The 25,635-nt window shown below is 44.7% G+C and overlaps 11 protein-coding genes across 11 annotated transcripts; 6 read left to right on the forward strand and 5 right to left on the reverse strand.

The window, feature by feature from the left end:
* Nucleotides 1-39: 39 nt before the first annotated feature.
* SAMD00019534_032990 (hypothetical protein) lies at nt 40-2,110 on the forward strand (the record flags this gene model as incomplete). The annotated part of the gene is made up of 4 exons (XM_012901432.1): nt 40-269; nt 351-598; nt 675-1,696; nt 1,757-2,110. Coding segments are annotated over 4 exons (1,854 nt in total), but the record flags the coding sequence as incomplete, so codon positions are not given.
* Nucleotides 2,111-2,262: 152 nt separating this feature from the next.
* Nucleotides 2,263-2,577, reverse strand: SAMD00019534_033000 (hypothetical protein; the record flags this gene model as incomplete). Its single annotated transcript, XM_012901433.1, has 1 exon — nt 2,263-2,577. A coding segment is annotated over one exon (315 nt), but the record flags the coding sequence as incomplete, so codon positions are not given.
* A 987-nt stretch (nt 2,578-3,564) lies between these two features.
* On the forward strand, nt 3,565-5,110 carry SAMD00019534_033010 (hypothetical protein; the record flags this gene model as incomplete). Its single annotated transcript, XM_012901434.1, has 4 exons — nt 3,565-3,981; nt 4,049-4,367; nt 4,442-4,555; nt 4,629-5,110. The coding sequence occupies 4 exons, from the start codon at nt 3,565-3,567 to the stop codon at nt 5,108-5,110; spliced, it is 1,332 nt and encodes a 443-aa protein (XP_012756888.1).
* A 190-nt stretch (nt 5,111-5,300) lies between these two features.
* On the reverse strand, nt 5,301-6,303 carry SAMD00019534_033020 (hypothetical protein; the record flags this gene model as incomplete). The annotated part of the gene is made up of 2 exons (XM_012901435.1): nt 5,301-5,997; nt 6,059-6,303. 2 exons carry the CDS (start codon nt 6,301-6,303, stop codon nt 5,301-5,303), a joined length of 942 nt encoding a protein of 313 aa, XP_012756889.1.
* Nucleotides 6,304-7,087: 784 nt separating this feature from the next.
* On the reverse strand, nt 7,088-9,147 carry SAMD00019534_033030 (hypothetical protein; the record flags this gene model as incomplete). Its single annotated transcript, XM_012901436.1, has 2 exons — nt 7,088-8,968; nt 9,085-9,147. The coding sequence occupies 2 exons, from the start codon at nt 9,145-9,147 to the stop codon at nt 7,088-7,090; spliced, it is 1,944 nt and encodes a 647-aa protein (XP_012756890.1).
* Nucleotides 9,148-9,830: 683 nt separating this feature from the next.
* Nucleotides 9,831-11,618, forward strand: SAMD00019534_033040 (hypothetical protein; the record flags this gene model as incomplete). The annotated part of the gene is made up of 1 exon (XM_012901437.1): nt 9,831-11,618. The coding sequence occupies one exon, from the start codon at nt 9,831-9,833 to the stop codon at nt 11,616-11,618; it is 1,788 nt and encodes a 595-aa protein (XP_012756891.1).
* Nucleotides 11,619-12,210: 592 nt separating this feature from the next.
* On the forward strand, nt 12,211-15,977 carry SAMD00019534_033050 (hypothetical protein; the record flags this gene model as incomplete). The annotated part of the gene is made up of 3 exons (XM_012901438.1): nt 12,211-14,389; nt 14,527-14,583; nt 14,647-15,977. 3 exons carry the CDS (start codon nt 12,211-12,213, stop codon nt 15,975-15,977), a joined length of 3,567 nt encoding a protein of 1,188 aa, XP_012756892.1.
* A 457-nt stretch (nt 15,978-16,434) lies between these two features.
* Nucleotides 16,435-18,999, forward strand: SAMD00019534_033060 (hypothetical protein; the record flags this gene model as incomplete). The annotated part of the gene is made up of 4 exons (XM_012901439.1): nt 16,435-16,647; nt 16,719-18,343; nt 18,410-18,912; nt 18,956-18,999. Coding segments are annotated over 4 exons (2,385 nt in total), but the record flags the coding sequence as incomplete, so codon positions are not given.
* Nucleotides 19,000-19,475: 476 nt separating this feature from the next.
* SAMD00019534_033070 (hypothetical protein) lies at nt 19,476-20,127 on the forward strand (the record flags this gene model as incomplete). Its single annotated transcript, XM_012901440.1, has 2 exons — nt 19,476-19,587; nt 19,664-20,127. Coding segments are annotated over 2 exons (576 nt in total), but the record flags the coding sequence as incomplete, so codon positions are not given.
* Nucleotides 20,128-20,166: 39 nt separating this feature from the next.
* Nucleotides 20,167-23,350, reverse strand: SAMD00019534_033080 (hypothetical protein; the record flags this gene model as incomplete). The annotated part of the gene is made up of 5 exons (XM_012901441.1): nt 20,167-21,743; nt 21,803-22,114; nt 22,180-22,467; nt 22,532-23,133; nt 23,193-23,350. 5 exons carry the CDS (start codon nt 23,348-23,350, stop codon nt 20,167-20,169), a joined length of 2,937 nt encoding a protein of 978 aa, XP_012756895.1.
* A 317-nt stretch (nt 23,351-23,667) lies between these two features.
* Nucleotides 23,668-24,500, reverse strand: SAMD00019534_033090 (hypothetical protein; the record flags this gene model as incomplete). The annotated part of the gene is made up of 2 exons (XM_012901442.1): nt 23,668-24,344; nt 24,404-24,500. The coding sequence occupies 2 exons, from the start codon at nt 24,498-24,500 to the stop codon at nt 23,668-23,670; spliced, it is 774 nt and encodes a 257-aa protein (XP_012756896.1).
* Between the last annotated feature and the right edge of the window lie 1,135 nt (nt 24,501-25,635).

The raw sequence follows: 25,635 nt of genomic DNA on the forward strand, positions 1-25,635 counted from the left end.
GAGATAAAGATAGATAGATATAGATAGAGGATGGCTAGATTGAAACAAACTAGTACACATCTAAATAAGATGACTGCTGCCCGTGTCGTTGATGAGGATGATAGGAATGTATTCCAACCGCGATTGACTACTGTGTTCCTATTCTTCCTCTCATCAGCCGTGTGCTCAGCACTCTACAACAGGATCATCGATTGTGATGAGCCCATGAACTACTGGGAGCCCACTCACTTCCTTATGTTTGGCAATGGTCTACAGACTTGGGAGTACAGGTATGTGTCGCGCCACTCACTCACCCATAGTCCATCCCTCACTCACTCACTCATTCAATCAATCAATCACGACTACTTTAGCCCTGTATATGCACTGCGATCATATGCATACTTGTTGTATCATTCTTCGTTTGGCAATGTATTGAAGATGATTGTACCAAACAATACATTGATATTGTATATATATATGAAGATCATGATTGGACTACAGACTGCACTTGGTCAGACAGTGTTCTACGCTGGTATCCAACGCAAGTTTGGTAATACCATCGCATTGTACACTGCACTATTCATGCTGTTCAGTCCAGGAATGTTCATATCTTCCACAAGTAAGTCATGTCCATCGATCAATCAATCAACTCACTCATCTGACACCTGGAATCATTCCACCACCACCCACCACAGCATACCTCCCATCAACCTTCTCCATGATGACATTGTTATTGGCTTATGGATTCTGGATGTTGGATAGACCATTGTTGGCCGTGTTTATGTGCGCCACAAGTGTGTTCATGGGTTGGCCATTCGTTATTGTAGTGTGCGTACCCATTGCCCTCCACCTACTGGTGCGCCATGGCCCGCTCCGCCTGGTGGCGTGGGCCTTGCTGCCATGCGCACTTGTCCTGGCGCCCATGTTGGCGATCGACTACCAGTACTATGGCAAGTTTGTGTTTGCCATACTCAACATCATTACGTACAACTTCACGGCGAGCCACGCTGGCGGCTCGCAACTCTACGGCATCGAGCACTGGTCCTTCTACTTTATCAACTGCTTCGTCAACTTCAATGTGGTCTTTGTGGCGGCACTGGTGGCCGCACCCCTGGTCGTGCTGCTGTGGCTGACGCCCAACTATCGTGGCACGCTTCAGGACGTACCCAGGACACTGCTCACCCTGTCTCCCTTCTACATGTGGTTCGCGTTCATGTCGTACCTGCCACACAAGGAGGAGCGATTCCTGTTTGTAGTCTACCCCTTCCTGTGCCTGGCGGCGGCCACGGCCATCTATCTTTGCACGTTCGCGCTCGGGCGTCTGTGCAACAAGTACGATGAATACCTTCATAAGAAGAACGATGGCGATACAGACATTCTACGACAAAAGGGCACCAGCAGAGTCCATGCGCGCAGCAGAAGCTTCTGGACGAGCGCACTCGAGACCATCATCACATTCGTTCAATACACATTCGTCCTGCTGTTCATTGTACTATCGATCTCGCGAACATACTCAACCTACATCAACTACACTGGCGCGCTGGACACGTTTGTCCACCTCCATGACCAGGTACTCAAGGGTGGCAACCTGGCCCACCCCGACTTCCCCGCCGGACTGCCCCACGGCGGCACAGTGCGCGTGTGTGTCGGCAAGGAATGGTATCGCTTCCCGTCCAACTACTTCCTGCCCAAGCCACAGTTGGATACGCGCAGCAACACAAGACCTCAGCAACAGTTGAAGCAGAAACAGCAGGGCGCCGCCATGCTGAGCTTTGAGCTGGGCTTCCTCGAGTCGCACTTCAAGGGCCAGTTGCCCCAGCCTTTTGCCAGCGGACCTAATGCCACATCGATCATACCGAGCAATTTTAATGATCAGAACAGGGAGGAGCGAGATAGATACGTGCCAGTGGAGTCCTGTCACTACATCATTGACTTTGACCTCCCGACAGATGCTGCAGCGGATAGATACACTAAGCGTGACGACTTTGAAACGGTCTTCTCTGCGCCCTTCATGGATGCCGCGCACTCAAGCTCATTGGCGCGTGCCTTTTACATTCCATTCTACTCTGCCGATCACTGTACCTTCCACAACTATGTCCTTCTCTCTGCCAAGTCGAACAATGGCAAGAGATTATAATCATCATCCAAGAAGTCGGCCTCGTCCAAACCATCCAGCCCATAAATGAATGATTGAATGATTGAATGAATGAACAATGAACTTGATCGACCATGATACATGTTAGACATCGCCATTTATTCGTCATCCTCGTCGTCGCTATCTTCATCGCCATCCATTATTAGGTCTTCAGGGTTGGCATCGGGTTGCTCCATCTGTTGTTTCAGGGCTTTTAGCTCGTCCTCTGGCACGTCCATCACTTGTGTGTACTCCATCTGTATCCTGACGCCATCGTATGACATTGGTATCAAAGCTCTCTCCTCAGTAGTGAGTGTGCGATCTACACCTATTACAATTAGAGGACGGATTGCATCCTCCAATGCACTTGATCTCATCAACTTATAATACTCTACACTGAACCTATATTGAAATGGTAGGTTCAACGAAGTTATATAATCTTTCAGTCGAGTCTCTTGGTCTACAGTAGCCATTTTATATTATATTATATGTATATTTGTGTAAATATGTATGATTATATGTTCTGAGACGAACGAGTGATTGTGTTGTGAATGAATAAGTAGTGAAGTTGTGTTGGGTCTCAAATGACTCGGTTTTTGATTGATCGAAGCAATAATGAATGAACGTTCTTGGTGACCTATCAATGACAATACTATATCTAAATGAATGTCCACATTTTCAACACATGTATCAAGTGACATAATTAATGGATATATATGAACAACAATGATCTTATCTTAATTATTTATTTGTTTGAATTCTGAGATTAGACTTTGAATCTGAAACTCAGCTCACACTTTGGAAGATGAAGAGGGTGTGAGAATGGGATCGAAGGTGGTGCCAAGATACTTGTATTTGGTGTACGTGTGAATAGACAGAATTCAGATTGAGTTGTGTTGATGTTGTTGTCATCATTCGATCAGACCCAGATAGCACACACATTAACATTCATTCACTCATTGAAAGAGATAGATATAAATACATACATATATAAAGACAGGCATATATAAATATAAAGATAGATAGAGACAGAAAGGATCAATCAATAATATATTTACATAAACATCTCAGAGAGAGGAGTGATAGATAGATAAAGCAGGATGATTATCACTATTAATCTGGATGAAGTCAATGTACCATTGATTATATATACATTTGTTATAACTATTATATCAATGGTCATGGTACTTTGGTCTTGGCGTAATAATAACAATAATAATAATAACATTGATAAAAGTATTACAAAAGGAGGAGGAAATATAGATAGTTTATCACAACTGATAAAGTATGATGGAGATGATCTACATCATGTACAACAACAAGAGAAGATTAAGAATCAGAAGAAGAAACATCAGAAGCACTGTTGTTGTAATTGTCCAAACAGCCGTGGCAATGGAGGCAAGCCTGAGGACATGCATTCACATTCTGGCGCATCAATCTATTCAAACACAATGCGTGATTTCTTGTTGCCCGATGCCATGGATCTTAGCTCGTCATCAGATGACACAACAAACACAAACACCAACACCAACTCAAACAGCAGCAGCATCGTTAATACTCATCAACAGCCATTCTCTGCGACATCACCTACACTGTCTCAATCGAGTTCAGAGGACGATAGTTCACTATCGCCCACACTTGCCAAATCATTCCTCTCACCTCTCAACTTCACAACCTGTCCGTCATCAACGCGCTCACCAAACAAGAAGAATCAATCATACTCTGTCTCCACATACTACTCAAGTTGCGAGATGCCAGACATGAGTGAGTCGTCCGATGATCAAAGCAACAACACTCTCCAAGTGGCCAGTACCACCCCAAAGATACCTCAGCCAAAGAAGCACAAATCATGTATACTTCCTCAGTTTGTAAGTACCGCTGCGTCACCTCCTCCTAAAGAATGGATGGATGCCTAACTCGATCAATCAATTGTAGTTGCAACTGAGATGGAACCATGCACCAAAGAAGGTGTTGGTCATTCACAAGAACCTTGATGTTAATGTGTTGGCAGCGACAAAGCCATTGATACAGTTTCTCTCAGAGTTGAACATCACGACGTACTTGGAGAAGGAGAACTTGTCATCATGTCCAACGGCACAATCATTGTCAGACATCAAGGATCCCTCTTTCATCGACTTTATCATTTGTCTCGGTGGCGATGGCACCATCTTACACACATCATCACTCTTCCGCACATTCATGCCACCCATCCTACCATTCAACATGGGATCACTTGGATTCCTGACATCCTTTGGTAAGTCATCAATGGAGAGACTGGCATTACTCTGACGAACGATCACTAACCAATACCGCCCGTGTCGAAAACAGATTACCCATCATACAAAGAGAACATTAGAGCGGTAGTTGAAGGGAAATACTACGTCTCCTATCGACTCCGAATCCAGGCAAACGTCATCTCCTCAAGGGGAGTGCCGGGTCCAAGTATGTGATTCTATGTATATCCTCTCGAATCCTTGAACAGTTATACTAACCAATCAATCGAATACAACAATAGCCAACCAAGTATTAAACGAAGTGACTATCGATAGAGGCAACAACCCATACCTTTCAAATCTGGAGTGTTCTTGCGATGACAAGCTGATAACAATTGTACAGGCAGATGGACTTATCATTGCAACTTCGACTGGCTCTACTGCATACTCACTCTCTGCTGGAGGATCATTGGTGCATCCAACTCTGCCGGCAGTCCTCATCACTCCTATATGTCCACACACTCTCTCCTTCCGACCAATCATCCTTCCATCCACATCCACACTGGTGATACGCGTATCCGAGACGAGTAGATGCACGGCATGGTGTTCATTCGATGGAAAGAACAGGCAGGAGCTGCACCAAGGTGACTCTGTAGTGATCAAGACATCAAAGTGGGCAGTACCAGTCATATGTAAGACTAACGAAAGCAACGAATGGTTTGAGAAGCTGGCAAAGAACCTCAATTGGAATGTCAGAAGTGTACAAAAGTCGTTCAATCCTTAAAAGGTAGATCATATATTATAAACTCCTTACTTGTTCAAGGTCTCCATATTGGAGGCCTCCAATACCACCATCCCAAGCCTCAACTAGTTAGACACTACTTGTTGTTGTTGTTATAAGTGATCTTATTTATTTGATTAGGTCTTGTTGATCACTGATTGATTGATTGATTGATGATTGTTGGATTGTTCAATTAAAGGTCGGTAAACTCCATGACATCGTCGTCTTCTTGGTCAGAGGTAGTTGGGACTTCTTGCAACTGATTGAGCATTGTCTTGAGAGCCTTGACAATGGCAGCCAGCTTGGCAGGAGTAACTTCGGTGATGTCTCTGTCGTTGGTGATGTAGAGACGGTTGGGTACGTCGTCATCGTCCAGCTGGAGCACATCACCAAGCGGGAACATCAACAACCACCAGCGCAGAGTCTCGCCGTCCTGCTCGACGTGGTCACTCTGCACATGCAGATGCAACACCTTTTGCTTCAGGTACCATGACACCATCTTGGTCTCACTCTCGAGTGTGACCATTGGATAGCGACGCTCGGCACGGAAGAACTCCATCAAGTACTGGAAGAACTTGCCACCATAGCCGGCACCACGCATGCCCGGACGGACACAGAGGTAGTCGATATGGTAGGTGTTGGAGTGGTGCTGCTCGATCACAAAGGCGCAGGCGACAACCAAGTTGTTCTGATCCTCCATCACAATGATGCGATAGAAGTGCGATCTGACCAACTTGGCGATCTGTCTCTCGGAGGGCTCATACGGCGACAAGAAGCTCAGCGTGTAGAGTTGCAGCGCCTGCACACAGGCGTCATCCTCTGCGTTGAATACCTCCCTGACGGCGCACTTGCTGCTGTCGGTCGACAGTGGGACGCCACCCTTTGTGGTGCTGTTGTGGACGTGCCCCTTATCGCGATTCACATTTGCTTTGTCGGCCTCATCAGGAATACGACTTATGTTTGACGGCAAAGGTTACGGTTTCCGAAGCGGATGGGGCGACGATGGCAGTCGACAACTGGATGAATGGCTCAAAGGACGAGGCACCGGCAGAGGCGGCAAGCTCACTGGCGATGTTGAGGAAGCCAGCTGAGCTGGCCAGGACGGAGGGGGTGGCCTTGGTGACGATGGTCGACGTCACCAAGGTATTATTGACAGGATTATGTCCAAAGTTGTTGTTAATGATCAATGTTGTCATTGAATGATAGGGGGATAATGTAATTGGTACTGAGTTGTTGATTGTGTCTTTCGAAATTGTTATAACTATTGATTTGAATTATTTGTTCTCTCTATAATACTAATAATATATTTGAAGTATAATTATTATTATTATAAGTTAAGTATCTGTATTTATATAATATGATCTATTACAAGAGTGTTGTTGGTTGAGTTATGATGAATGAATGAATGAATAAAGTATGAGGATAAGGAGTAACAAAGTAGTGTTGGTAAGTTTGTGTTTGTTTGGCGTAAGGGTATGTGTGTGTCTGTGCGTGATGGGGGTTGTTGAAGCAATCTTGGGATGTGAGTGTTGGTGGGAGTTGACTCAACTGTTTTGGGTGATTGATGGTGGTGCAGAAAGGGTGACTTGGGAACCACATTGTGAGGTCGTTGGTATCCCAAGATATACATAAATTTATCAAAAAAATCATAATAAATTAGAATTAGCCTGGTGACTACTTTGAATTCGATGTTTGGTTTCGTTTCTCCTATTCTCGGGATTTGTAAATATACATCGTCTAGCCTCTGAGGAGGTATAAGAATAAGTTATCATTCCATTGATCAACTACCGATTCGAAAGGGTACCCATCTTGAAGTAATTGATATCAATTGAACTTCATCTTCGTATCTCTATCCTTTGGAAGGTTGAGTTTGAGGAGAGAATGGAAAACATGTAGATTTGTAATATAGTGATAATTTAATATAATAATAATAATAATGTCAAGATCAATTATTATTCTTCAGAAAGTTGATTATATTATTTACTTTGGAACCAAGATGACAGATGTCAAACGAACAATTGAACCGAGAGCTGTGAAGGTGAATATGTTGTTGGTCGCGTTGGTCGAGGACAATACCATGTCAAAGTCAGGTGTTGTGTCAACGATGGAGTTCTTGTTGAAGTAGGGCAAGGTGAATGTGGCAACGTCAACAGTGTTCTGAGATACCTTGATACTGAGGGGAACCTTGGATCCGGTAGAGACACGCAGGTAGAGGTCGAATGATTGGTCAACTATATTGTTCAACTCGAATTGGTAGGTGATCGAGCCTCCAACTGGAATGAACATCACGTGGTAACCAGGTCCGTAGAACTCTGGCTCAAAGTATGTACCACCACTGACGGACTGGTACTTCTGAGCGTCGATCACGGTTGTTGTGTCCTTCAATACCAAGTTGTTGGGGAACACATTGGCTGGCAAAAGTCCAATTGAAAGGGCATCGAGGGCAGGGAGCAGAGTGGTCCTCTCATTGACACCCCAGCCAAAGACAGTTCCAATCTTGTGGCCAGGTGCTGCAATGTCGTCCATGTTACGCTGGCCGACCAATCCATAGAAGCCATGACAATAGTCGTCGGTTGTGGCACATCCTCCGTCCAGGACAAGGCCCACGCTGCCTGAGAGAGTGAGTTTGCGTGGGTGATGATCATACTGGTAGCTGACGTTCTGTGGACTGGATGTGGGAGGGAATCGCCACTCGAAGATTGATGATTGACCTTGGTCGATTATGGTCGAGCCAACCTCTGCGCCCATGCGAAGGCTGGTGCCCGTAATTGGACGACTTGTCGTGTATACAGGCTGAGCAGTGTAGATAAAGTCATTCTCCTTGAGTAGGAAGTTGACACTGGTCAGGTCGCCCTTGTAGTCCTCTTGCTCCAGTGCCCACCACATCTCTTGCAGACGTTCGAACGATGGGCTCATGTAGTCCATGATATCAACTGAGTTGATCATTGATTGGTCAACGCTGTAGCCAATGGTGCTCGAGAACAGATATCTTATTCTCTCGGCATGGAAGCCTCGGTCAATGGCGATCTTGGGGTCGAGGTTGTACCACATAGCCACAAAGTCAGACACTTGGGGAATGATGACACGGCGCAGCTCTTGGAAGTTGTCAAAGCGGCCAGATCCATCAATGTTGGTGAGTGCAGCGATGGGGTCGTTGGTCGCGTCAAACACATCCTTGGCGTACAGTGTGTACTCAACAATCGATTCGTGATAGAGAGTGTTGTAGGCAGTCATATCGTCCCCTGAGATACCCCAGCGGGTGCCCCATCTTGCAATGTCGGTCAGGAGCAGTACTTGTGATGTAGCAGCCAACGAGAAGATGGTCAACTGCTCGAGAGGCAAGGTGCGGAACTCCCCATCAATGGCAAGCAGCTCCTGTAGGGTAGTGGCTAGGGTGACGATGGATTGTCTCAAGTCGATGCCACGCTGAGGATCGGTGATGTTGTTGTTGAACTCATTGAGGTTGGTGGTGTACTCGAGTGCTGCGGTGTGGATCATCTGGTAGCTCAATGTTTTGATACGATTATCTTCGGTTGCGCTGACGTTGTAAAGGATTGATTGGGGATTGACGTAGGCGCGTAACAGAGCAATGTAGTCGCCAGTGACACCGACGACGCCGGTGGTGTACGGGTTCTCTTGATCGGCGACATAGTCCCAGATTGAGGTGATGAATCTTGACGAGGCCATTGACGCACCAATGCCATTTGTGTAGATAGCATTGATCACATGATTGACATGTTCAAAGAACGATGGTCCCAAGTCTTTAAACTCTGGGAATATATATTTGTCCAAAGGTAACTTGATACCTCTAACAAAGGCATCATTCTCTCTGAGCCAATCTCTCTTGTTTCTTGCACAAATCTAAGTGTTGGTTGGGTGAGTGAGTGAGTCAATGAATGAATGAGTGAATGAGTGAGCTAGGAACATGTTGTAACAGTTATTACTTCTTGGAATATGATTCCAAGTACTATACATACTATGGGGTCAACATTGACAAGCAAGATAACTAACAACAACAATATACTTATTTGTTTAAACATTGTTTGTTATTATTATTACAACAACAAATAATAATAATTTTAATAGTATTAAGTATGTTGGAGCGAGTTAATGAGTACTCATTCAAACATGTCATGTCTATTGAAGATCTTGTTTCCGAATCAGGACGAAGTCGATGATCAAGTGATCTGGAATATTCCCACTCTTCTATGGCGCTCGTGACCTCTAATCAATCTATTTACGGCACTTATTATGTACATCAACATTCATGGGGCTCAAAAGGTCCTATTTGTAGTACGACCAACTCATCGATCCATAAAAATGAATACTTCCATCAGGTACCAAATTGTCCAGATAGAACGATAATCACTGCGTCTCATCGTAGATTCTGGTTATTCCTTCCGAATGGTCACATTGAAGCAACCTCTATGTATGTATGAATATAATTGTGACAACTTTAGACTCGATAATAATATTAATAATTACAAAGATAAATGAATAATTCAAAAATATTTTATTTGTTGTTAGTTATCCTTTTAGTTTCCATCCAGCTTGTATCTTTGGTATGTTCCAATTCCAAACTTTATACCATCAATCAAACATCCACCTACCTTCTGTTATTAACAATTGACACAACAAGACTCATGCAGCACCTGCTCCAAGGAATAAAAGAACATTGGAGACTGATCTCAACAAAAGACATTGGTACAATGAGATGAAGACAATGACTGAACTGATCAGATCCAAGGAATCACCTTTGTCCGCCTCAACTGCGACTGGTGATATACTAATGCAACAACTCAAGTCTGCGATAGTGGGCATGTCATCAATCACTCCTCAGAATGGAACATCAGTGAGCAGAACGATAAATGTAATCTGGTCCGCATTTCTCGATAACTTGTTCAAGGACTCTTTCATCAATCAATGGTACCTGGACAACCTCCTTGCCGCCACTGGTGATTTGAACAACTACAACCTGACCAGTATCAAGGCGCCAATGAAGGCCACCCGTAATCTCATGAACACCTTTGCCACCAATGTTGAGTTCCAACTTATGGAGAACACGCCACAGTCACGCCAAAAGGTGCGTACTTCGTTCACTGCGCTCGAGACTAAGCTGCGCATGAACCTGGCCAACATCTTCCGTCATAGCTCATCTGATCTTGCTGAGTTGCCCACGTTTGCCTTCAGCTCCACGATCTACTTCATGGTCCAAACACAGTTCCAGAGATACGCCACCGCTTGGGGATTCGACAACAACGCCATCGTGACCCAGCGCACCAATGTGCGTAATTCCTTAGCAAACTTCTCCAATCACACCCGCGCAACCTTTGAGGCCATGTCAAACAAGATTGTGAATACACCGAGAACCGAGATCATATTTGATGAGCTGGATGCCCAACACAAATTGGAGAGTGTCCTCCTCCTTCGCCTAGCACTCATTCCCACTGTGTTTGACTATGTAGCGATGTGGTGGAGAATGGACCTCTCGACTTTTCCCAGCGGCACCTATGGTGAGCAGGTCAGACTGTTGTTCTCAAAGATCAGTGGTAATGTAGTGGATCCCAGTACATCCACTACTCCATCTGGGTTTGACTATGCTGGCACCTACCAAAGGATGGAAGAATTATTCTCTGGCGCCAAATTTGAACACTACCGTGGCCAGGTCACTCAGATCCAGTTCTGTTTCAGTAACCAAGGTGTAATCTCTGTGACCAGGAGTCTCAAGCTTTCGAACAAGACAACGGTCACCGTCACACCTCGATCCCCCACTGATACAGTATCCAGTGTGCAGAGTGTGATCATTAGCCCGACCATCAAAGACCAGGGTATCAACTTGGGCCATGTGGAGGTGCCACTGTTTATCGGACTGGAGATACACGTCGGCTATATGTACGCTGTTGGCGTGGTTGGACAGACCTACCTCCATCAGGCCGAGTATCCTCTACAAAACTTCAATATATCGGTGCCCGGCCACAAGATATCCGACTTGTTCCCATGGAGTAAAACTCGTGACATACTTATGGATTACAAGATCGTTGACGCGATTCAGGGTGCCCTGATCCCGTCAGAGGTATTCCCAGAGAATGTCGTTCTTGCCCGCGTGTCCACAATGATCAATGCCCAGAAGTACCATGAGATCAGTGGCAACGTCACTTTCGCCAAGGACCATCACACGATTGGCTCTCACTCAATGAGGATGGAACCAAGCAGCCGTATCAGATACTATTTCGAGGCCAATGGAGTGGTGGTCGAGACATATACTATTGGTATCTTTGCCAAGACCACTGGAGCTGCATCGACAGTCAGAATCTATAATCAAGTGAATCGAGTCAAGACATTGTTGACCACTGTGAACATTCCCGCATCCACCGACTATACGGCATACAATGACTTGATGGCATTGATCGATGTCAAGAAGGACCCATACACCAATCTTGAGTACCTGACCATCGAGCCATCTGCCGAGATATTCCTGAATGCCATCATTCTCAATCCAATTAGTCTCTAATAATAAAAAATATATATTATATATTATATTATATATTTATATATAATGTCAATGATCACATTCTGGGTCATATGAATGAATGAACTCGTTAACAAAGATATTTCGATCTCACTCAAGATGTGGTGATTAGACACTTCATTGAATTAATTTCATTCACGACACAAAGAGAAACAAATACTCAAGAGGGTTAGAGAGAAACTGAAGAGAGACAGCGAGGGAGAGAGAGTTGAGGTGAGAATCCAATTAGAAAGAGAGATGACTGCTGCTTGGACCATCATCATTTAAAGGGAATGCCCAACCAAAGACTCGACCAACAACATACTGATCATTACCTAACGACCATCTCTCTTCAATCGTATCCAGTCAAGAGCACAACAACAACAACAACAACAACAACAACAACAACATGACAACAAATCAAACAGTAGTGAACACCTATGAATCATTTATAAACAGTACAAACAATATTGATGATAGGAACAATAATAAGAGATATTATAGTGCTGCCTACTATGGCTACTATCGCCAGTTGGAGTCACGTGGCAATGACAACTTTTCCAGGGGTGTCACTGGTTTGACCACCAATGATTTCATGGCATCATCCGCTAACAATGGCTTCCTGTTGACCGACTACAAGATCACCGCCCACATCACCGATGCATGCTCCCTGACCACGCTGGAACAGCGCTACACCAACAACTTGGCCAATGCCGTTGAGGCCTTCTACAAGATACCCCTGCCACCCTATGCCGCAGTCAACTCGATGGAGATTGAGTACGATGGACGCGTACTACATGGTCAGATCAATGAGAAAGAGGAGGCTGAGAACAAATACAATGACGCAATGGCCAGTGGTCGCGGCGCATTCCTCGCGCAAAAGCTGGCCAACGGATTCTTCAAGGTGTCGTTGGGCAACATCATGCCCAAGAAGGACGTGGTTATCAGGGTGACCATCATCTCGCAGATCTGTACTGTGATCGACTCGCTGCACTACTGTCTCCACCGCTACATGTTCCCGCTCAACAGGTTCAACCTGACAGTGAACATCACTCTGGACATGTCCACGCCAATCACCGACATCCTTATCGATTGTCCACATCAGCTCACGTATCAGGATAATGCACATCACAAGGCATTGGTGACGATCAGTCAGGTTGGCGTAACCAACAACATATTGGCCATTGTGACCACGGCCAATGCCAGCATGCCATCATGCTACATTGAGCACAATGGCGCTGATCAGACCTATGCCGCCACGCTGTCCTACTATCCCCAGCTGGGTCACTTCTCCTTCGAGACAATGGCACAAAAGTCCGAGGTGGTGTTCTTGGTCGACTGCTCTGGTTCCATGAAAGGCAACAGTATCCAATCGGCCAAGCGTGCGCTCGAGGTGCTAATGCGATCACTCAACGAGAGTATCAAGTTCAACATCTATCTGTTTGGTAGCAGGTATGTCAAGCTCTACAAACAATCCACACCATACAACGACAAGTCTCTGAGTGAGGCCAGTACGTGGATTGACGACAAAGTGCATGCTACCTTTGGAGGCACCAACATGTGTGAGCCACTCACCGAGATCATGGAGTATCCATACAACCCGGAGTACCCTCGCCAGGTGTTCGTCCTCACCGATGGCCAGGTGTGTGATCGCGAGAAAATCCTCAACATGATGAGCAAACAGTCGTCATCGACAAGAGTGTTTGCCCTGGGCATTGGACGTGGAGTGGACAGGAACCTGGTGATTGGACTCTCCCAAGTGTGCAAGGGCTACTACTCCTTCATTGCCGATCGCGATCCAAACATGGAGGCCAAGCTACTGCCTCTGCTCCAGATCGCACTGGAGCCTATGCTCTCCAACATCACTGTTGACTGGGGCACTGGCATCAAGGTCACTCAGGCACCATCAATCATTCGACCTGTGTTCATGAGTGAGCGAATGATTGTGCACGCTCTGATTCACACTGTCGATGATCCCACCAAGGAGCACACAGTTCTGGTCAATGGCACCGACCCCTCGGGCAACGTGTTCAGCTATCCCGTCAAGTTGGACTTCTCCCAGGCCGTCCTTGGCGATGACTCTGATCTCATTCACTCAGTCACTGCCAATCTCATCATTGCCGACTTAGAGCAACTCGAGGAGAAGAAGGCACAGGACCACAAGGCGACCATCGTCCGACTTGGCAAGCGATATGGATTGGTCTCCAAGCACACAGCATTCTTTGTCGACTGTGACAATGACCAGCCAATCTTGGACAACCCAGTGACTGCCGACATCCTTGGTGGCGTGCCAAGTTATGGTGGAAATATTCCAAACTCTATCTCTTTGAGTGTCGACAGTGCACAATACAAGGGTGGTGGCGCATGCTGTGGTGGCGGTGGTGGTGGCGGCTATAGCTCAAGCAACTACCCTCAAAAGGATGAGACACCCATCTCCCAGTCTGATGTGATGGCCAACAAGAAGGTCATGGATATACTGAGGCTGCAACAAGCCAATGGATCATGGAAATCATCTTGCAGGTTTGAGTTTGCCGTGGCCAGGCCGGGGCAAGATATTGTCAACGCAGACATTTGGACCACAATCTATGTGATTGCATACCTCCAGAAGTATTGTGCTGCCACCGAGACCTCGTGGTCCCTCGCCGTTGCCAAGTCAATCAAGTGGATCAAGAGTCAGTTGGATGGCAACGAGTCAATAACCTATGAGTCTTTGTTGGAACTTGCCAGACCAATGGTTGTATCATCCAACTTGCATGATGCTAACATGTATAGAAGTAAATAATTTGTTTTAAATTAATTAATGATTTTGAAGACGACTCGGGTGGTTGCGTGTGTGTGAGTGATCAAAAGACGAAAGCGAATGAAACACATTCATTCACTGTACATAACTGAATCTAGATTATATATATAGCATACATAAAGATGCCAAAGAAGAATATAAAGAATAATAAGATAAATGATAGTAATAGTATGTGTTTGATTGATTGGTACAATGATTGACTCATTGAATGACTAACCTTGAACCGAACAGTCAACAGATTCAATTCGATGATATCGATGTTTGAAACAGAGAATGGAGCTGACAATGAAGTTGACGATGTATCAACTACAACTGTTACATCAACATCGACAGCAACAACAGAGACGACATCAACTTCGATATTGAGTGATCCAAACTTATACAAGGATAAGAAGAGACTGAAGGAACAACAGGAAGATGTTGGAGATGAGCAGACACAGCGTGCCGAGAAGAAGAAGAAGAGATTGCCACCACCACCCGCCGACTTGCCCGTCTCAACTGGCAACGGCAACAACAACACAAACAACAACAGCAATAGTGATGAGATCAAGAAATTGAAGGATGAGTTGGAGATGCTGCGAGAGGAGTTTGAATCACGTGAAGCAGAGATCAAGTTGCAGGAGAAGGATCTGAGGAAGAAGATGAAGGACTTGAAGGAGCAGAAGAAGGAGGCAAAGGATGCTTTGGAGAAGGTGGCACCACGTAGCTTCTCAAAGACTGCGACCAAGTCCATAGCGATCCCCGCCAACATCCTGGACGATGTGACCTCGGACGAGATGACCACATACTTGGTGGAGATGATATCGAGAGTGTCCACGCTGTTTGCCGTGGACGAGGTGATCGTCTACCGCTCTGCCGTGTCAAACTCACGCTCGGACAGATTGATGAAGTTGCTCGAGTACATCGAGACGCCGAGGAACATCAGACATCACCTATTCGACCTCAGAGACGAGGACTACCAGCACGTCGACAAGTTGAAGAAGATGGAGGCAGCGCATCACAACACCAATCTGCGTTGGACACGTTTCCGCGAGGGCATCGTGTCGCACAAGAGCGAGCAGGGCGCATCACTGGTCGACGTGGGTCTTGGCCCAGGCAAGGAGGTCGTGGCCGACAAGCTGATCAAGACAGGCGTGCGTGTCACCCTGGAGATGGAGGAGGACAAGGGCGCAGCCAAGGGCGCCGGCGCCCTAAAGAAGGGCAAGCTGGTGTCTCCACAGGATGTCAAGGCTGCTGGACACTACTGGGGATACCAAATCCGTCGTGTCGACACATTGGACGAGGCGGACGAGACATGTCCCTACGAATCAGGCTACGACTGTCGCGTGATGTTGTCAAACGAGGCATCCGATGCCACACCAGTGGAGAGCGTAAACTTCAAGGGCACCGATCAATTCCAGCACATACTAATTATCTTTGGCGAGAAAGAGAGTACTTTGAGCAAGCCTGCCGACTACATCATCAATCCCTTAGGTTCGGAGATCATCTCCAGGCGACCAAGATTCGAAGAGTCACTCACAATATCATTATCCATGCTGGTTAATAAATTGTACAGTGTCTAATGAGACAGGTCTTCATAACTTATATATGTTATATATGTGTGTACAACTATGAATGAATGAATGAATGAATGAATGAATGTTCAAACTAATTGAACAAATATAAATAATAATAATCAAAATATCGGAGTTTGGAGTTGGTGAAAGACGAGTGTGGTTGTGGGGAATGAATGACCCTTTTTGACAAGTTGCTCGCCCCTTCACTCACTCTAACACTCTAACATTCATTCTCTAACTTATATATACATACATACATACATATACATATGTAGTAGTAATACTTATACATTATATACATATATATACACCTACATACCAAACAACAACATAGTTATCATTACTTCATTAGGATACCTCACTCAATCAAGTCCACTCATTCACTCAATCACTCGATCATATATTCAACTCATTCATTCAATCTATCATTCATTCAACCATTCAACAACAATAACAAAGACTACTACAACAAAGAAGACTAAAAGGAATGTCAAACTTTAATCCTCTCAATGCTATACCTTCAGCATTGAGGGATATAAACTTGAATCCACTCAATCTAAACTTAAATCCATTGAACCTGAATCTAAACGATCTGAATCCATTGAACAATGATCGTCGTGATCGTATAGCAAGCTTCTTTCATCAAGGTACAGATGACTTTAACAGTAGAATGCAGGTAAGTTATAGAAGGAGGTCCAAACGGCATGCCAATCAATTCAAGTACTCACTCGTCAATCATTCTCTCAGAATGTAGTACATAATATAAGATCAAATGAATATAAGAGAAAGATGCACAAAGTGTTGACAAAGATTAAGGATACAAAGGAGTATAAGGCAACGTCAATGGCCGACTATGACGTAGTCTTTGAATCCGTTGATATGTACTCCAATTTGCAGTCCGATCCAACGATGGAGAAGGACGATGTCGAGACCGTCAAGGATCTGGACTCGTACAAACGTCGTGTTCAGCATTGGTTCAAGAAGGAGCGTATCTCCACACTGATGTTCATCCCCATCCTGGGCATCCTAATCGCTCTGATGGGCATCATGTGTGACGAGGTTCTCAAGCAGCTTAACAACCTGCGTCTAAATCTAATGGGCGACGACAAGGACATGTACAATTGGAAATATGGTCTCATCTATGTGGCCTACTGCACAGGTCTTTCGTTTATATCAGTCAGCTGCATCTCCTTTATCAGTCCGTACGCCGTCGGTTCGGGTATCCCAGAGATGAAGTCCATTCTCTCGGGTATCAATCTGAGTCGTGTGCTCGGCTTCAAGACACTGGTGTCCAAGCTGATTGGAATGGTGGCGGCCACCGCTGCCGGCCTGACCATCGGTCGTACAGGACCTTTCATGCACGCCAGTGCCATCATTGCACATCAGATGATGCAGCTCAAGATGTTCTCCAACATCAAGAAGAATCAGATCGTTCGTTATCAGATGTTTATTTGCGCGTTGGCAAGTGGCGTCGTTGCCAACTTTGGTGCGCCAATCGGAGGACTCTTATTCGCCGTGGAGATCACTGCGACCAACTGTATCTCTGGCAACCTTTGGAAAGGTTTCCTATGTGGCACAACAACTGCGATTATCTTTTATCTGTCGCGTCCACTGATAGGAGGCAGCTACTCCTTCTCAGTGTACACGGTCAACTTGAACGATCTGCCCACATCCTACACGATCACAGACCTCTTGCTTGTCGTGTCCATTGGTATCATCACAGGCCTCATTGGAGCTCTCTTTGTCTTTTTGTTTGAGAAGATCGTGCGATTCCGTCTACGCTATCCAATCCTCAAGCAGTCGCGTATCGGCCTGGTCGTCACGATTGCCATAATGTCATCAGCCCTCACCTATATGGCTGGTCCACTGGCCCGCGAACCATTCTCAGCCGCGATGAAGGCGTTCATCTCGCATCCAGCCGATAACCCCAAGCCCTACCTCTTCCCAGCCGACAAGAACGACCCGTACATCAATGGAGTATACAACCTCTTGGTCTACATTGGACTCAAGCTGTTCCTGACGGCGTTCAACATTACCATCCCCATCCCAGGTGGTGCCATCACACCATTCATTGTCACTGGCGCAGCCATGGGTCGTCTGTTTGGGATGACTGTCAATCACTATGGCATATCCAAGATCTCGACCGTTGGTTATGCTGTCATTGCCTCTGCCGGACTGGTGTCTGGTGCAACCAGAGCAATGTCACCCTCGATCTTTGTACTCGAACTGACTGGCCAGCTATCATTGCTGATGCCTGTGCTAATCTGCTCGATCACCTCATCAGCAGTTGGCAACTTCTTCAACAAACCACTCTTTGACACAGCGCTAAAGATCCAAGGATTGCCATTCCTCTCTGCATTCAGGAGTGAGAAGTAAGTACTTCTTCAAAGATTATGCGATCAGATCAATGTTACTAACGACAATACCTTTCATCTCAGGGTGTACTCAATGACTGCCAAACAAGTGATGAAGACAGATATCAACTATCTATCGATGGCAAGCACCGTCAAGGAGATAAAGGAGTATCTGTCAAAGTTCAGATACACCTTTATTCCCGTGGTGGATTCACAGGAGCATATGTTGCTCGTTGGACTGGTGGAGAGGTCCAGTTTGGACGACCTGGTCGACACGCATATCCAGATTGTCGAGGAGACACTGGACAAGATAGCAAGACAATCGGAGGAGGCGCGCTTGGAACAGGATGGCGGTGTTCGCCAGGTGGGATCGATCATCACCGACACAGATCAACATCGTGATCATCCAGAGGAAGACGATGACGAAGAGGATGACGATGACAAGCAGAGTCTGATACCTCCAACTACAAGCACAACATCAACAGCGCAACTAGAGGAATATAGAGAGGTTAGCCTGGCAGAGGAGAAAGAGGATCTGGACGATGAAGAAGAAGACGAAGACGAAGAGGACGCAGAGGACGATACAGGTGCACTCATGATGAGAAAGATTGGCTCACCTCGTGAACCAAGAGTTAGAAATAGACACCAACATACCGATGATCAGGACGACCTGAACAACAACATTGCTAGCAGCAACATGGACAACAACAACAACAATAATAGTAGTACCAACTCGGAACCAGTAGAGATAACTGTTAAAGAGGATGGAGCAGGATATAGTGGCGAGGCCATATGGTCGAATCATTTGCTGGGCGATATCATTGAGAGTGGCGAGACAGCTTTGCTGATGGACTTGGCACCCTCACAGATTCCAGACTTGACGCCAATGAACAAGGTGTTCCATCTGTTCACCATGTTGGGTCTGAGCTTCACCTACGTCACGTCCATGGGCCGGTTGGTCGGTGTCATTACCAAGACCGACCTAATAGCCCAAGAGCTGTAGTCAATCAATAAACCCATAAATGTACTTCGTGAACCTTATTTGAATCTCTCCTCGCGCGACACTAATTTGAGAAGTTGGCGAGAAGACACAAGAATCATTGACTTCATTCATACTCAATCATACATATACACATACATACATAGATAGACAGACATGTCAAACAAGACCATCACATTCATCACAGGCAATGCTAAGAAGCTTGAAGAAGTAATACAGATACTTGGTAACTCATTGCCAATCACCTCAATGAGACTTGATTGTATGTTGAGCGCATGAGATCAGAAGCAAGGTGATGCGACGCGACGATGTGTATTGACATAGGCATACATACATAGTACCAGAGTTGCAGGGTGAGCCATATGACATCTCAGTAGAGAAGTGTAGATTGGCTGCTAAACAGGTCAATGGCCCAGTGTTGGTAGAGGACACTTGTCTGTGCTTCAATGCACTGAAGGGTCTGCCAGGTCCCTATATTAAGTGGTTCTTGGAGAAGCTGGCACCAGAGGGTCTGTACGAGATGCTGTCGGCATACAACGATAAGACAGGCTATGCTATTTGTAACTTTGCCTACTCAGAAGGTCCCGACTGCGAGCCGATTGTGTTTGAGGGCCGCACCAACGGCACGATCGTGCCACCAAGAGGTCCACGCAACTTTGGTTGGGACCCAGTGTTCCAACCAGAAACATTCGAACAAACCTACGCCGAGATGGACTCTGCCCTCAAGAACACTATATCACATCGTCATCGCTCGCTGGAGAAGTTGAAGGCACATCTCTTTGCCAATGGATATGGTCCAAGCAACTGAGAAGCATTAAACAGGATCATACGTACAACATGCTCATAGTTTATTCATCTTGACCGAGAGATTCTTGTCCTCTCGTTTGAATAACCAATTCCTCCTGACACCAATGAACACTCCAATGGCTACAGCAGTCAATACTACAACGCCACCTACCAAGATGGGTATCCACCACCACCATACCCTCTTGGGTCGATCACACAGGTCATCCGCTCCATGTCCACCTATATTGGTCAGCACGCTAAAGTTGGGATCAAGAACAGCCTGCTTATCAAAGTATGGAGATACCATTGACACGTATAGTCGACTGTTGATAGAAGTGTCGTTTGTCATCGGTTCAAGATACATGAGATCGGAGGACTTCAACAAAAGACGGTTGGATGTCAATGTTGGTCGACCATCAATCACAGCCAAGTTGATGAACTTGGACACAAAGACCTGATCTCCAAGTACAACGTTGATGTACTTTAGGTAGTTCGTGTCCTTGCTGTAATCGATTGATGTCTGTTGGCATCGATCATTCTGTGATGGTGCCTCAATCTGATAGACAAGCTCCAATGAGTTGGTCTTGGACTTGAATGGCCATGCACTCAATGTCGATTGGTACTTGGTCGTATTGGCATCCATAATGAACTGTTGTTGACCAAATGTGATGTTGGTCCTTGTTGCAAAGTATCGACTGATCACTGTAATCTTGAATCCAATAACACTTGGAATAGTTCCAGCTGTAGTGTTGGACGATGATGACGGGTCAACTGTCGTGTTGCCCCACACGATGTCACTCACTGGGTATGTTACAACTGGTATTCCGGTGGCATCCACCTCGCGTACATATCGGAATAGGAAGGAGAATGGGCCCGCAGTGGAGTTGGACTGGTTGGTGTTGGGTATGATTGGAGTCGATCCGTTTGTTGTAGAGCTGCAGTTGCCAAAGCCAGTGGTGCACTCACAGTAGCCATTGACGCAACGGCCATTGCCAGAGCAGAAGTTGAAGTCGCCACAGTCCTTGTAGTCAAACGCCAGGATGTTTGAGAGTTGGCCATCCACGCGTATCTGGATCTTGCTGGTACCTGATCCACGAGGTAGATTGAAAGACAGCACTTTGTGAGCGGTCACAATGTTCATTGCTTTCAACACCTTGCCCTCATGTAGCACATCTATTATTGATGAATTGATTCCAAACTGTGTTCCAATGATAGTTGCCACACTTCCATTAGCATTAATGTTGGTGATATCATTGATGATCGGAGGGTAGAATCCTAGGTTGTAGGTGAAGGACGAACCAGAGGAGTTCTTGTTGTCCACATAAAGAGTGAGTGGTCCCAACACTCCCGTGCCAGGAGGGAACAGAACACCCAAAGTACCATTTTCATGGAATGGTATGATACGTGACGAGATGACGACCAGGTTCATTCGAGTCAGTGTGTAGTTACTGCTTGTAAATCTCATGTTGTCCACTGGCAACTCAATCCAGCCGCCATCAGTAGGCAACAATTTGTTCACTGATTTGGTAAACACTGGAGGAGGTTTGTTGATGGTGAACTTTGTATATGTCTTCCAACTTGGGTTCATAGAAGTGTACAACTTGAGGTCCACAACAGATTGTCCAAGGAACTCTACATGATTGATTGATTGGTAAGTGAATGTTCCTGGAATGGGTTATCACAATACTTACTCTGGGTAGTGTCAAAGGTGGAATCTAGTGAGACAACGGTAGTATCAATCACTAGAGGGTTGATAGTCTTGTTGGCATATACTATTGTTTTTCCAGCATCGGGACCAGACGTAAGTATAAAGTTACCGCCAATGTTGTTGGCAAAGAATAGAGTCCAATCCCAATTCAACATATTCCTTGTGAAGCAAATGTCCGATCTGGTCTGAGGAGTGAAGTGCTGGCAAACAAATGACTCTGTCCTGTAGTAATTATTACTATAGGTGTCGGCACTATCCGAAGTAAACATCAATAAACTATCAGTGTCATTATTATCTGTTTGATAGGATTGACATATTTGTTAGGGATTGAATGAATGGGTGATTGGTATCATTACTTACACATTGGTATCCTGACTATATTCTCCAACTTGATATTGCCAACTGTTAGGCTGGATACTGAGGTAACCCTGGTTGGCGGTGTAAGGGTTTGGTAGTCCGGATAGATGGTCTGAGTGAGAAGACATTTGAATGATCGATCAAGTATTGGCATCGATATTGGTGTACATGGAATGTTTGAGGATATCATGAACTGATTGATTTGTGATAGATCATCACCAAAGTTACGGCCATTCACTGTTATAGTTTCATTAGCTTGATACTTTATAAATAGTGATGTGATCAATGGTACTAAAAGGTGAAGTAATATAAGTTAGTGATTGACTATGATGGTTTGTGAGATTGATTGTCTTACAATTTGAATGATACCTCAGTAGAGTATGGACCTGGACTCCATCAGTGATGTTGAGTGTGTACTCTCCAACAAGATATTGAGTTGTCTGACATGTCACCGATGACTTATTGAAGGTGATAATGGTACATTCAAAGTCGGGACGGCTAATTGAACTACCTTGGAAGTTGACTCTTAGCTTGGAAGTGTTAAATGGCCGTTTGTCCAGGTTACTGATGGTGAGTATACCTGGCTCAGAGTCCTTGGGCCAGATCACTGGATCAGTTGAACCACCTTTCTCTATAATATATCCATTCATTGGTGTATTGTCGAAGAAGGTGGTCGAGTCGGTAGCGTCGTCCAGTCCATTGGTATTCCAGATATGTATATACTTTTGACCGAGCAATGTATCAGGCTCCAAAGCAACAAACTTGCAATATCCAAAGCACTTTGATATATGTTTATCATAAAGTGGAACACCAGATTCTGGGCCAGACACCCATGTATATAATGATCCATCCGGTGACCCAACAGCAGTAGCACCAATCCATATCTGAGTATTTGTACCCATGATATTACTCATAATAAAGTCATACTCTGATTGATATGTTATTGTTGCCAAGTATCTATTCATTGAGTGTGGGTGAGTAATTGGGGAATTGATTAAGTGATTGATTGAACATACTCGCCTGGATTCAACTCTGCCGAAGCATTGGCCTGAGACCAATTGGTATTTGTAAGGACCAATTTGTATTGGTGATTGTTGATGGGGTTTGTTACCCATTGTTGAGCTATTGAATACTGAACAAGAGATAGAAAGATCAGAAGATGTAATCTATTCATTTATAAATAAGATTGTACAAGGTTATTTATATGTATCTATGAACTTATGATCTTTTGGATATGATTAAAAATCAACATGAGTTCACCAAAGGCTAGATGGATATGACCAACCATGAATCTGGACCAAAGATCGGAATCAAAAGATCTGGGTTACATCCACATGTTGCCTGGACCTTTTTGATCAGTGCCCAAAAAAGATATAAAATAGGTTCCCAATCAACAGGACTTTCGAACCATGATCAGATATTCAATTGATAATCCATTAGTGTCGATGTGTACATAATGACAGGTTGGAGGGAGTGGAATGAATGCATCACCTAGTGCTCGAGCACAACATGTTGCATGTCCATCTCCCCGCTGCCATCTCGTTTACTCTTCTTCTTTCGCTTGTGTCTGTCACTATCGCCTCCAACTCCATCGGCTATATCGCCACCCTCTCTGTTCTTGCGCTTCTTCTTGTCGCCGCGATTCTTGTCACGATGCTTCCTCTTCTCTTTCTCTGGTCGTACATATCCGCCATCCATCAGAGTGAATGCCGCCATCATCTGTGGCTCCGACAGCGACAACAGGATCAACTCTTGCTGGTCGTCCTCGTAGGCGATGCCTGTGTTTGTGATGCCCTCCACCAGCTTTGCCAATCCATTCACTACATTCTGTTGCTGTCTCTTCTCATTGTCCTTGCGCTGTTGTGCTTCTTGTTGTTGTTGCTGTTGTTGTTGCTGTAGTTGTTGTTGTGGTGATAGGATGGGACCGGTTGGTGTGGCCACTGATGTGGGCGTGCCGACGTTCTGATGACCGATGGGAGTGGATGTTGATTGTCTGTCGCTATGATGATGATGATGTTTCTCTCGTCTTATATAAGTGTCACCCGGTAGATTCTTTACATATGATTTATAAGTTGATGATAAATGCTTTGATTTAAAGTCATTCAATATATTCAACAAGTTAAAGTGTTCTAATAAGTTTGATTCACCTGTTACAACACCTTCTGGTCCTATTATTATGTTTGTAAGTATGATCGTTGATTGATTGATTGGCCATTCTTTCCCATACTTGTTATTTGATTGATCATATATAAGTCTGATGATGTTGTCGCAACATCATTATTTGGAGGTGTACCATTGCTATCTAATATATTACTTATATTCATTCTTTAAATATATGTACATTTGATAAATAAATGAATGGTCGTGGTTTGTTGTTGTGTTTGATCAAAATGCTGGTGAAGCGCCAACCCTACTAAATTTCACACATTATTGATTGGAGTTGAAGTCGATGTTATGAACTACACCAGCTACATTCAGAGGTATATTATCTGTTCAACATCAGAGTTGGTATTCCAATCAATATAAGAATAGTTGATAGAAGTTTAGGTCTTAGATCTTTTTTGGTATTTTGTCCCATAAAATCATTGTTTTTGAGCCCCAGCTTTGGGACTCGTCTGGGAGGTAAACAAGGTGCAAAGATCAAGACGTCGACCTTTCTGTTGCATGGATGATGCTTGTCACTCTTCTTCCGCTCCAATCTTAAAGACTATTTTAAATTAAAATCAATATTTATATATAAGATTGAAGTATCTTTGTAATATTCTTATTTCTCTCTATCAATAATCGAATAAGTGCACATTGACATTCTCTCAACAACATCAATCACATCACTTAACAACATCACCAACAACTTCAAAAACTACATTATAATATAAATTATTATTCATACAGAAAAGGAAGAGGAAGATTATTATTAGTAGTGATCTCTAGTATCCCACACCAACACCCTTATAAACATCGTCTGTGTGTGTCGTTATATGGTATGTATGTACTTATACAAACAACAAACACTCTCACACACACTTAAACAAACACAACAAGCACACTTCACTCTCTCACGGAACACGGACAGAGTTGTGCAAGAGCGTGCCCAAGTTGGTAGTCATTACGACAAACAGTTCCTCTGTTGGTGTGTGTGAGAGAGAGAGAGAGAGTGACTAAAGTGTTTATACACGTTCTGTCTTTAAAGCATTGGTTTATGTTTACATACTTATACACTGATGATGATGATGATGATGATTCTATCATTCATTCATTCAATATACATAGACAGTACAGATAATCAAACAGACATTATTACTTTACACATTCAATCAATCAAAAGTCAAACAACAACAACAATAGAGAAAAAGGAGGTTATCAAGAATGTTGGGCAATCAACATCCTTTGAACTCTTTGCCGCCAATGCCCCCGTCTACATCTCAGACAATACCTTTACAAATCAATCATAATGATTCG

The sequence above is a fragment of the Acytostelium subglobosum genome, assembly GCF_000787575.1.
Source record: "Acytostelium subglobosum LB1 DNA, scaffold: scaffold5, whole genome shotgun sequence".
In the NCBI taxonomy this organism is placed as follows: domain Eukaryota; phylum Evosea; class Eumycetozoa; order Acytosteliales; family Acytosteliaceae; genus Acytostelium; species Acytostelium subglobosum.